This window comes from Petaurus breviceps, unplaced genomic scaffold (assembly GCF_028583685.1).
Source record: "Petaurus breviceps papuanus isolate PSGF00001 unplaced genomic scaffold, PetGlider_PUasm1.0 227, whole genome shotgun sequence".
NCBI classification, from domain to species: domain Eukaryota; kingdom Metazoa; phylum Chordata; class Mammalia; order Diprotodontia; family Petauridae; genus Petaurus; species Petaurus breviceps.
In genome coordinates this window covers 5820998-5833485 of record NW_027185896.1, presented here as the reverse complement: position 1 = coordinate 5833485, position 12488 = coordinate 5820998, and the positions used below count along the sequence as shown (strand labels likewise).

The 12488-nt window shown below is 37.9% G+C and overlaps 1 protein-coding gene across 4 annotated transcripts in view; it reads left to right on the top strand.

Annotated features, from left to right (window-relative positions):
• The window catches only part of NISCH (nischarin), a 50861-nt gene that overhangs the window by 1151 nt on the left and 37222 nt on the right, over nucleotides 1-12488 (top strand). For all 4 annotated transcript variants that reach the window (XM_069095551.1, XM_069095552.1, XM_069095553.1 and 1 more), the window contains exons 2-3: nucleotides 4751-4834; nucleotides 5669-5851. In XM_069095551.1, coding sequence (XP_068951652.1) covers nucleotides 4751-4834; nucleotides 5669-5851 — 267 coding nt within the window. The remainder of the gene's footprint in view (nucleotides 1-4750; nucleotides 4835-5668; nucleotides 5852-12488) is intronic.

Here is a 12488-nt window from a genome sequence, read left to right as displayed (position 1 = left end):
TCTAAGTCTCATTCTTTAAAATCCTCCAACTCCTGGCCTCCAGTTCTAAGCCTTTGGGAATATTTTATCCTGAGGGGCATTAATTCCTGGCCTCTCCTCCCTCTCAGGTTGCTTTAAACTTATTTTCTTTTAAAAAACCGAGGAAGAGGTCTGAAAGGTTCTAATGTGATTTTGAAGTATGGTAGGTAGCAGCTTATTTTCTCTGTTGCAAGAAGGGCAGCTAGGTGTCACAGTGAATAGAGCACAGACCCTGGAATCAGGAGGACTTAAGTTCAAATCTGGCCTCAGACACTTAACACTTACTGTGTGACCTTGGGCAAGTCAACTTAACTCCAATTGTCCTGCCTTTCCCCCTCCAAAAAGACAAAAAGAAAAAAAAGAGAATACTTAAAATTCATCTGAACTGCTTAGGGGAGCCACCTGGTGGGGCCTGTAGAGTTATCAGAGCTTAAAGATTTGAGCTGATAAGCTCCTTTACTGGCTCCTGGATGAATCATGAAACATCAGTCAACTGCCATCTATGCAATACTGTGCTATAATGGGTGAGGGATACAAAGGAAGGCAAAAACTGCCCCTTCCCTCAAGGAACTCATGTTCTAAAGCAATCTCTAAAATGTTTAACTTGCTTTTCTATTTGTAAAATAGATCATAGGGTCCTTGTTTTGGACCTGGAATACCCCTAGAGCCTATCTAGACCAACCTCCTTTTACAGTTGAGGAAACAAGTGCAGAGAGGTTAGCAATGACTGTTAACTGCTTTTTGGTTGGTTACACAGGGTATGTGACTGAGACAGGATTTGACCTCAGTCTTCTTACTCCAGAACCAGTGCTAGAAATTTGACTTAATTGTGTATGACAAGTAGTTTCCCACGTTTGACAGCTCAGTTTTAAATCACTCTGAAGGCATTGTTCAGTTTTACTTGAAAAATTTCCCCAGTGGTCTTGGTTTTATCAAGTAATACTTGTAGGCAACTTCAGTTGGGTCTTTACAGCAAAGACCCTAGACATCAGTATACTGTAGATCAAGCTTCTTGCTTGTATGCCAGAAGTTGTGGAGCAAAGACAACAGTCTTCAATGGATGTTATTTAGAGTAGGTATGGATTGAACCATACAAAATCTAGATCAGTTGCAACCTGATTCAGTCCTGTTATGTAGAGACTTTTCTGAAGAGGACTGATGTTCAAACCAGAGCTTTGGCGTTTGTGTTGAGCTTACATATTAAGCTTGCCACACTGTCCCTAAAAGCAGAATGTTAGACCTTGGTCCTCTTAGGGAAGGAAACATTAACTAATTGCTTGCCTTTGCTACCCTTACCTAATCTGCCACTGACAGAATCCTGCTGTGACCTCTCTTCTGTCTGCAGAAGATCCTTTAAATATTACTTTACCCATAATGTCCTTATAGCAGCGAAAGTTACAGGTATCGATGTGTGAGAATAAGAGCTAACATTTATAACACTATTGGCTCCACTAGACAAGACAGATTTTATTAAATCTTGATTCCAGTCCCAACATTAAAAGAAAAATTTTTCCAGACTTGCTGTGATGCAAGAATAAGCTTGCAGTGTCATACCTTTTCTCTAGGGCTCAGTTTCTTCATGGGTCTGATTTTAAAACACTTTACCTAGGTTATTTTATCAGATCATCCCATTCCTGTGTAGTAGGAAGGAAACAGGCATTTATTGAGGTTCTACTATATGCCAAATACTTTACAGATATTGAATTTGAACCTCTTGACAACCCCAAACAATAGATGCTGTTATAATTCCCATTTTACAATTGAGGAAGCTAAGGCAGGTAGAATTTAAGTGACTTGCCTAGGGTCACACACCTAAGCTGTATCTGAGGCTGAAATTTGAGTTCAACTCTTCTTGACTCTAGGCTCAGCTCTCTATCCCTTGCTCCCTTAGCTGCCTCTAAATGAGGGGTTTGAACTAGAGCTCTTAGACTTGTATTGCCAATGCAATATTTATAGTGCCCATGAACACCGATAAAGACCGTGACTATAAATATCTCATGACGCTCAGTTGCAAAATATAACAAACTCTCTATGTAGAGGACAGAACTGAAGCATTTATTTAGACACCAAAAAAATGAATCCCCAAACCAGTAAGCTAATTCCATCATAGTATCAAAGATATTAAGAAGCCATAATAATGCCAAGAGCCACAGCATCCTTTAGCCTTCCCACAAATCAATATTAGATCAATATCTACTCATGAGCTTATCTGACTTCTTCCTTGAATTTCTTCTCTCTCCCACCATCTCTTTGGCTCTGCCCAGCTTCTTGTGGGCTCTGCTTCCCTTCAGCAAACTCCTCACACCACAGGCTCCACGTGACTATATTTAGCCTATTAGATTTACTTTCAGAGCAGGGAAGGTCTTCAAATTCCCCCCTAGGGCCACTAAGAGGTAGGGAAGATCTTCAGACTCCCATTCCCATTACAAGACTATATTACATTGAACTTTAATAATCCTAATAGCTAATATTTACACAGAACCTTAAGGCTTATAAAGTACTTTGCAAAATTCTCATTTGGGCCTGACAACAAACAGTTTTTGAAAAATACTTAGAAAACTACTACAGGTAGTTTATCATCTCTTTTTCACTGAGGAGAGGAACCTGAGGCTTAGAGATTGGCTTTTCCATGGCTACATAGCTAGTGTTAGAGATAGAATTTGAGTTTAGATCCCACCCAACGTTTGAGTCTAGTATTTTTTCCATTATACCAAGCTGCTTCCCTAATTGCATCAAGAAGGAAAACCAGTATGAAGAAATGCAACATTCCAGTTGAGAAGAATATTGACCAGGCCTACTCCCTTTTGCCAAGTGTTATTTTTTAAGTAAACTTATTTATTCTTAGCATTCTTTTTTTTAAAATTTTGAGTTCTGCATTCTCTCCTCTTGCCCTTCCCCACTCATTGAGAAGGCAAGCAGATTATATCAATATCAATTATACATGTGAATCATGCAGAACATTTCCATGTTAAACGTGTTGTAAAAAGAAAAACCAAGAAAGTGAGAAAAAAGTAAGTTTCACTCCGCCCTCAGAGTTCATCAGTTCTCTAGCTGGAGTTAGATAGCATTTTTCATCATGAATCCTTCAAAATCGTGTTGGGTCATTGTCTTGATCAGAGTAACTAAATCTCACAGTTGGTCATTGTTGCAGTATTGCTGTTACTGTGTACAGTTTTGTCCTAGTTCTGGTCACTTGACTTTGCATCTTTGTATAAGTCTTTCCAGGTTTTTCTGAAACCATCCTGTTTGTCATTTCTTATAGCACAATAGTATTTTATCACAGCTTGTTTAGCTATTCCCCAATAGATGGGCATCCCTTCAATTTTCAGTTCTTTGCTACCAGAGAAAGCACTGCTATAAATATTTTTGTGCAAGTAAGTCCTTTTCCTTTTTCTGTGATCTCTTTGAGATACAGACCTAATAGTGGTATTTCTGGGTCAAAGGGTATACAGAGATTGATAGCCCTTTGGGTATAGTTCCAAATTGTTCTCCAGAATGGATGGACCAGTTTGCCAACTCCACCAACAGTGTTATTAGTGTCCCAGTTTTTCCACATCCCCTTCAGAATTTGTCATTTCCTTTACTATCATGCTAGCCAATCTGATAGATGTAAAGTGGTACCAATTTCTAGTTAGTCTTAAAGAATGCAATGAAATCAGTATTATGCTTTGAAATTCTCTGGTAGGCAAATGACTGGTGTAAAACTAAAAGGCGTAATTGCTGTTTTTAAAAGAGATAAGTGATAAGACTAGAAAGATAGGTTGAGGGGAGGGTATAGAGAGCCTTTAATCCCAGACTCAGAACTTGGACTTTATGGTGCAAGTAGCAGAGGGCCATTGAAGATATTTTGGCTAGATGGTAATGTGACATGATTAGAGCTGGGCTTTAGGAAAGTTATGCTTGCTTATGTGTTAGATGAATTGGTTTGAGTCAGAGTGAGTCCTTGTAGGTCTGATTCATGAGAAAGCCTCTAAATGTGATATTTGTTTTCAGGGACTAGGGAACTGCCCAAGGCATATGTACAATATTCAGTTGTGGGTTGTGGAATCAAGGTGACAAGCATTTATTAAGCACTATGTGTTAGTCACTGTGCTAAGACCTAGAGATACAAATAAAAGCAGTCTCTCCCCTCAAGGAACTTACCCTCTAATAGGTAAGACTACATATAAAAGGAGCTGAAAAGGAATGGAGACGTAGTCACCTTGAGACCATGGTGGTGAAGTCTGGAGAATAAAATTTAGCTGATCTGGGCCCTTTCTCACAGTGGAGAATGAAATATTGTTCAACTCCATAGTTTTCCCTAACTAAGCCTCCTTGTCTTTTCTTGTAACATAGACCTGGTTTTCACAACTCTGTTGTTACTCTATTTTAGAAAAGCAGAATAAATAAAATGTATATGTCTTTATAATGTTATATATCTATGTTGTATGTATGCATTTGATACTTCTATGTGTATATACATATAAATGCGTGTGTGTGTGTGTGTGAGAGAGATGTGAAATTCAATAATGGATAGAGGTAGAAAAGCAAACTATTCAGAAGCCATGTAACAGGGGCAGAGATCTAGGTAGGTGTGCCTAGGCTATAAGTCACTTAGTCCTTGTTTGGTCTTGTCACTCTGTTCTATGGAATTGTCATCTCTCGGAGGGATTGTTGAATGTTATACCTGTTTCTCTGACCTGGATTTGGCAGAGGGATTTTTCTTTCATGTTACTGTTGATTTCCTTTTTAGGTCTATATAATCCAGGTTACTGTTGGCAGCCATCAATGGACAGTCAAACATCGTTACAGTGACTTCCATGATCTACATGAAAAGGTAACATCTCTAGAAGGTGATAGCTTTGTTTTCTTGGATTGTACACTATTTGAGCAAATTTTTCATTGTGCTGTTTTGTGAGGGAAAAAACATGTTAAAAAGTCTAGAGTTTATTTCTCTTTTTTTTTTTTTAACTAAAAGCAATGTACATTAATATTATTAAAGAAAAGTTACAATTAGCTGACTCCCTAAATGTTGATCTCGGGATTTTAAAAAATGCTTTAGTGCTTTGAAATTTTATGTAGTTCATCCAGAGTGTATATTGACTTTTATTTTGAGTTCTTTACTAGATAATTAACCCTCCAAAACCCCTCCCCCCATGATCTTTATCATTAAAATGGGCTGGACAGAAATAATTTGGAGGATTTGAACTTTTTGTTCTGGTGTATGTATCTTAGCTACTCAAGTTTTACCCTTTTTTACCTTAGTATCTACTTTTGCCCAGTCCAGTGTCAGATCTTGCTCTAGTTTTCCTTTAGAGAAATCCCTTCAGCTGGGTTACTTTCTGTCTAAATGTTTTAAAGGAAGCACCAGTGCTTCAGTTCAGGTAGTTCTTGGGGGGGTTGGGACTGGGGTTCATGATGTTGCTTTTGTGATTATGCCTAAAGGCTTCCAGATGATGTTCCTACCCTGAAATGTGCTGGTGTTTTTAGTGATTTAGTTTAGGGAATCAGATTTGGGTGCTCTGATTCCCAGAGCCATAGTCCAGTCATTCTGTCCCACAGTTTGGATGAGGGAGTATGAAAGATTAGATGATTGCTTTGCTTCGAGCTTTTTGGCCTCCTTTTTTGAACCAAAACTATTTGATGTTAATCTGGATATGTTCTCTTATAGCTTATTGCTGAAAAGAAGATTGACAAGAACCTACTTCCTCCTAAAAAGATAATTGGAAAAAATTCCAAAAGTCTGGTGGAGAAAAGACAAAAAGATTTGGAAGTCTACTTGCAAACGCTTCTTACAAAGTTCCCTGTTGCTGCTCCTAAAGTGTTGTCACACTTTTTACATTTTCACTTATATGTAAGTTTCTTTCCTATGGGTTTATGGATGAAGGAGAAAAGCATTAAGTGTGAACAGTGTGGGTTGGACTAGATGATCTTTGAGATTCCTTCTACATCTTAAATTCTGTGGTTCTGGGATCTTGTTTACGTGGCATCACTCGATTTAGCAGAGAGGGGTATGCCAAATCTCATATGCTGTGGCTTAACCTGTCTGGTTAGAATGATAAAGCAACATTAACTAAGTCTGATTTTTCAGTGTGGGCAGCAGAGGTTTGTTTATCATATTTGTTTCAAATTAAATAGCTTTATTAAAACCACCCCCTACCACAAAGCATGCTGTGTAATTGAAAATAAGTGCAGATATCCAAGCCAAGAGGACTTCTGAAAGGAGCAGAGATGTATTTTTGAAACTTTTTTTAAATAGCTCACTTGGTTTTGTTAACCTAAAAATTTAAGTGATCCTTTTAATGGGACCAATGCCTGATTGAAAACATTAATGATTCATTGTTGTGGTACTGATTGCCATACTCTAAGGGTCAGAGAGCTCCCAGATGGCCTTGGCTGTACAATGGTTCAGTCTTTACTTCATGCTTAATAGTCAGAATTGAGGAATCATTGTCAGACTCAGCTATTGAGATGGTAAGGGAAGAACATGAATGTTTTTTACAGATGGAGTGGTTTTCATGGAGCTTCTTATACAAATCTAAAGTCTTCTAGAGTCATATAGGCTTTATGTTAAAAAACAATAACCATTGCTTCTCATGTTCACTATTTGGGAAAAAAAGCCAATTGTCATTTCAGTAAATTAAGTGTTTCAGAATCTTAAACAGCCATCCTACACCTCTCATGCTTATGAGGTTTTTTGTTTTAAAATTTTATGCATTTTTCCAATTACATGTAAAAAACATTTTTTTATATTCATTTAAAAAAGTTTTGGAGTTCCAAATAAAGTTAAAAAAAAGTACACTTGGATATGTATTCACACTTCATCAGTTCTTTCCCTGGAGGTAGATAGCATTTTTCATCATGAGTCCTTCAGAATTGTCTTGGATCTTTGTATTGCTAAAAATAGCTAATTCATTCACAATGGTCCATTGTTGCAATATTTATATTACTGTGTACAATGTTCTCCTGCTTCTGCTCACTTCACTTTGTATCAGTTCATATAAGTTTTTACAGATTTTTCTGAAACCATTCTGCTCATTATTTCTTATAGAACAGTAGTATTCCATCACAATCATATACCATGCCTTGTTTAACTATTCCCCAATAGATGGGTACCCCCTCAAATCCAGTTCTTTGCTATCACAGGGCTGCTATATCTGTTTTTGTACAAATGGGTCTTTTTCCTTTTTCTTTGATCTCTTTGGGATACAAACTTAGTAGTAGTATTGCTGGGTCAAAGGGTATGCAGAGTTTAATAGCCTTTTGGATATAGTTCCAAATTGTTCTCCAGAATGGATGGACCAGTTCCCAACTCCATCAACAGTGTCCCAGTTTTTCCACATCCCTTTCCATATTTGTCATTTTCCTTTTCTATAATGTTAGCCAATTTGATAAATGTGAGATGGCACTTCAGAGTTGTTTTAATTTGCATTTCTTCAGTTAATAGTGATTTAGAATTATGAGTTATTTTAAAAGTAATTTAGCCATATACCTTCTTAGTTATAAGTACAGACTATTGTACTTGGTTATAAATACAGACTATTGCAATTTGCCTATATTCTTTTGCTGACAAAACTCATATTTGAGTTTCTTATATTTTTAATATTTGAAAGATGGCAGCATTCAGCAGTTGAAATATACATATGTATATATAGTTATATAAATATATATCGCTTAGTACCAGTACAGCACATTTCTTATTACTCATAGCCTGTGGTTAGCTAGTTTCCTGTTGTGAAATTTTCAGACTTCTTCTTTGAAGGAAGGTGAAGATTATAATTCCCTTATAAAAGTGCTTGACATTCTTTGGTTGCTTATGACATAAAAATTGATCTGGCACTTTAGGGGACAAACCTAAAAGTTATTAAATTGAAGATAATTAAAAATCATTATAATAGACAAAAATAGTTCCTTCTCATTTTGACTCTAGTACTTATAGTGCCAGGCACATAGTAAACACTAAATAAATGCTTGTTGATTGATTGAAGTCTGTATTATAACAATGGATGGAACAAAACTGAGGAAAGCCTATGACTTTGTAATATCAGATAACATGTGTAGTACCCTCCTTGATCTTTTGAGATCTCTCCTTCACTTGCTTTTATCACTGCAAGGTCCTTATGAGAAGAGTGTACATTAACTTGGTCTGGGCCATCCTCTGCTGCTTAAAATGGGTTGAAAACACATTAGAAGCTACCTGTATGAAGCATGGTACTATGAATGCAAAGGTTTCCTATTAACACTTTGCTCTTTGAATGAACCTCCATGGTCAGGCTGCATTGACACCACCTTTGAGATCCCAGGTTCTCCTCCATGCCACAGTGAGGAATGGAACTCTAAGGGAGATCTGACCATGTGTTCCCAGACATTTTTTAAAAATTGTTTTTTAAAAATTCTGAACTTTAAAATAGTATAAAGCATATGCACATACATAATAGGACAAAAAATTATATTGTATGTGAAACCAAAATCTTTGTGTGTGGCTCATTTTACATTTGAAGTATATAATAATAATAATAATAATGCTTTCAAAACTATCCTCCTTGAGTAACCTTTCTGGCCTTCCTTCTGTTCTTTTCTATTTTTTTTAAAAGAACATTCATATAGTGTTTTTAAAGTTTGCAAAACACTTTACATGTTATCTCATTTGAGATCGATAACCTGTGAGGTAGGTGTTGTTATACTGACTTTACAAGAAAGAGGTTAAAATTTTAAATGATTTGCCCATAGTCACTCAGCAAGTAAGTGGCTGAGGCAGGATCTGAATTCAGAACTTCCTGACTCCTAAATTCAGTACTCTATCCACTGTGCCACCAAGCTGCAGAATGACTTAAAAAAATGCCTCAGTAACCCTCTTTGTTCTGTTACCCTAACCCTCTTTGCCCTCCTGTTCTACTTTGCTTTCTCTATTGAGGGGGAAAAAGGGAAAACAAAACTCTCATAATAAATATACAAGGTCAAGCGAAACAAATTCCTAAGTTGATTATGTCTGGAAATTAATATCTCATTCCATATCTTAAGTCCATCAGCCATCAAGAGAGGGGTTAAATAAGCTTCATAATCAGTCCTCTAGAAACGTGTTTAGTAATTGCATTCATCACAGTTCCCCAATTCTCACTGATTTATGTTTCCTTATATGAATTGTCTTCCAGGTTCTGCTCAGTCACTCAGTTACAGTTCCTCTCAAGTTTCTCTGAAATTGAGCATTTCCTCATTTTTTATGGTACAATAGTATTCCATCATATTCATATACCATTATTTGTGCCATATCCCAATACATAGTTATCCCCATTATTTCCAGTTCTTTGTGACTAGAGCAAGAGGTGCTATAAATATTTTTGTATATATAGGGCTTTTTCCTTAGTTTGATTTCTTTGGGAGCCTGTTGAAACTAGTACCTCATACTTGTTTTTAATGCTTGTTAGTAAACACTTGTTCGGTATTTTGTACTAAGAATCAGTTCTTTGGAGACGTTTACTTAATCTGGCCATTGCGTGCCAGCATAACATAGCTAGCATAACTAGAATGTTGTCTTCTGATTGATAGAACTACATGATTGTGAGCAAGAAAACTTGATCCAGCATGTTCGGGAACCCCTGACAGGAAAAAGTCATCAGCCAAATGACTGAACTGGCCCTGAGCGGGTTAATCTTTATAAAGCTGATGACAGGAACAGCTTTTTGCTTACTATATAACAGATAATGAAGTTGGCTTTTCACATCCTGCCTTTATGGATCTCTGTACATATCACTCAGCAGGGATTGTCTCCTTGGTGCCAGACACTGGGCTAGACACAATGACACCCTTGGTGCTCACAAAGAGCAAATCTTTGCACGTTACCTCCCATGTGTTATCCCTGTCTTGTATGTGTCCTGCGATTTACATGTTGTTGCCTCCATTTGAATGTCTTCTCCTTGAGAGCAGGAACTCTTTTTGCCTTTCTTAGCCACTCAGTCATGCTTCTTATCACTTAGCAGGGTGCCTGGCTCATAGTAAACGCTTAGTAAATGTTAACTTGGCTGAGTGACTAGGTTCTCAGGATACAGATGCAGTGAATGAAACAGTACTGATGCTTGGGGAGCTGACATTCTAACCAAGAAGCAACCAAGGACAGAAGATGAACGAAGGGTACTCTGAGAGGGAGGTACTAGCAGTTGAGGGGCTCAGGAAGGGTTTCATGCAGAAGTGGTGCTTGAACTGTGTATGGACAAAAGATGAGGACTCTGTGAGTTGGAGGGTAAGAATACATTTCTAGCTTGGGAGCCAACCATTGAAAAGGTATGCAGATGAGACAGAAGAGTATTAAGTGACAGTGAGAAAGCCAATTTGACTGGATCACAGAGGGACAAAGGGGACAGTGAGGCTGAAAAAATAGTTTGAAACAAGATTGTGAAGGGCTTTCAGTGCTAAACAAAGGAGTTTATTTTCAGTTCCATAGGTAATAGGAAGCCACTAAATTTTATTGTGTAGGAAAGTGAGAGTAACACTTAGGATAACTCACTCTGGTGAAGAATGGACTGAAGTGGGGGAGATTTGGGTCAGGGAGTCTGATTAGGAGGCTGTTAAAATCATCCACATGAGAGGTAAGAAGAGCCTGAACTAAGGTAGTTGTGTGAGTAGAGAAAAAGAAGAGGTTAGGTGCAGGAGAGGTTGTGGAGATAGAAACAGCAAGATTTGGCAGCTGATTGGATATATGTAAGGTGAGAGAGAGTGAGGGTGTCAGAGATAGCAAAAAGGTCACTAACCTGGAAGATGAGAATGATGGTGCCTTTAACAAAAATAGGGAAGTTTGGAAGATGTGTACATTGTAGGGGAGAAAGATACAGATTCTGTTTTGGATGTGTCAATTTTGAGATGTCTCTGAGACATCCACTTTGAAATGTCCAATAGGCAATTGTTGATGTGAGATTGAAACTTAGAGAAGAGACTGGGGCTAGAGATGGGACACTGGGAGTCATCTGTATGGAGATGATCGTTAAACTATGGAATTGAGGTAGAGCCAAGATGACAGAGTAGAAAAAAGAAATACAGCCAATTTCTACCCTAACACTCCTCCAAACAGATCTAGAAAATGTACCAGACTATCTCAAAATTGGGGTGCGCAAATAGAAGTCTATACAAACGGGGAGTGGGTGACACTTGAATCTCACCCTCATCTGAACTGGTCAAAGAGAGAAATATACATATACAGTTGGGCGTAAAAATAATCTCACTCAACAAGGACATAGGATGGGTGGGAAATCTGTGGCTCCTAGGTCCTCAAGTGTGGCGCTTTGACTGAATCCAAATTCACAGAACCAATTCCCTTAATAAAAGGATTTGTTCTGCAAAACTTGGACTTAGTCAAAAGGCCATGCCCAAGGACCTGTTTAATGGGAGGAAAAGAAAAGGAGAGAAAAGAGGGTAAAGCAAACTAAAGAATTAGACCTAAGTAAGCAAAACAAACTCTTAAGAATGTTATATCTATATCTGCCTACCTATATCAGTTTTTTTGTGGTACCAAAGAATTGGAAAATAAGGGGGTGCCTACCAGTAGGACAATGGATAAGAAAGTTGTTGTATATAAATGTGGTAGAATATTAATTAATGTGTGCTATAAGAAATGATGAAGAGGGTGGCTTCAGAGAAAACGGGAAGACCTGTATGAATTGATACAGAGTGAAGTGAGCAGAACCAAGACAACAATTTGTACAATAATAGTATTATAAAAACATACATTTTTTTTTATTTAAATGCTTTATTAACTGCTGATTTACATCATTCGTTTCCGCCAGATTTTGAGTTACAAATTTTCTCCCCGTTTTTCCCCCACCCATCCCCCCAAAACAGCAGTCCCACAGGATATCCCCACCTCCAATCTGCTCTCTCCCATATTTTCTCCCATACCCATTTCAACTTTTCCAGTAGATCTCTATGCCTCAGTGCCTGTATATCTTTTTTCTTAATTACATGTAAAATGGTATTAATAATAGTATATATACACACACACACACACACATATATTTGAATATTTGATTTTAAAACTTTCGATTCCAGATTCATTCCCTTTCCCCCCTGCCACCCACCCCCACTGGGGGGACAAGCAGTTCAGTATAGGTTGTACATGTGTGGTTAATGCAAAACAATAACATAGTAGATGTATTGTAAAAGACTGACTATATTTCCCTCCCTCCTATCCCACCTCACACTTGTTCTATTCTCTACTTTGATCCTGTCCTTTTTCACAAGTGGGTGCTTCCAACTTCCCTCCCCCCCAGCCTGCCCTCCCTTCCATCATCCCCCCCTCACATCCCCTTCCCCCCCCTATTCTCCTGGAGGGTGAGATCCCCTATTTAGTGTGTATTTCCCTCCCTTCTCAAGCCAGATTCAATAGGAATAAGGTTGACCTATTCCCTTTTGCCTTCCTATTCTTCCCCTCCATTGTAACCATTTTCCCTTGCCTCTTCTGTATGAGATAGTTTGCCCCACTCTGTCTCTCCCCATCTCCTCTC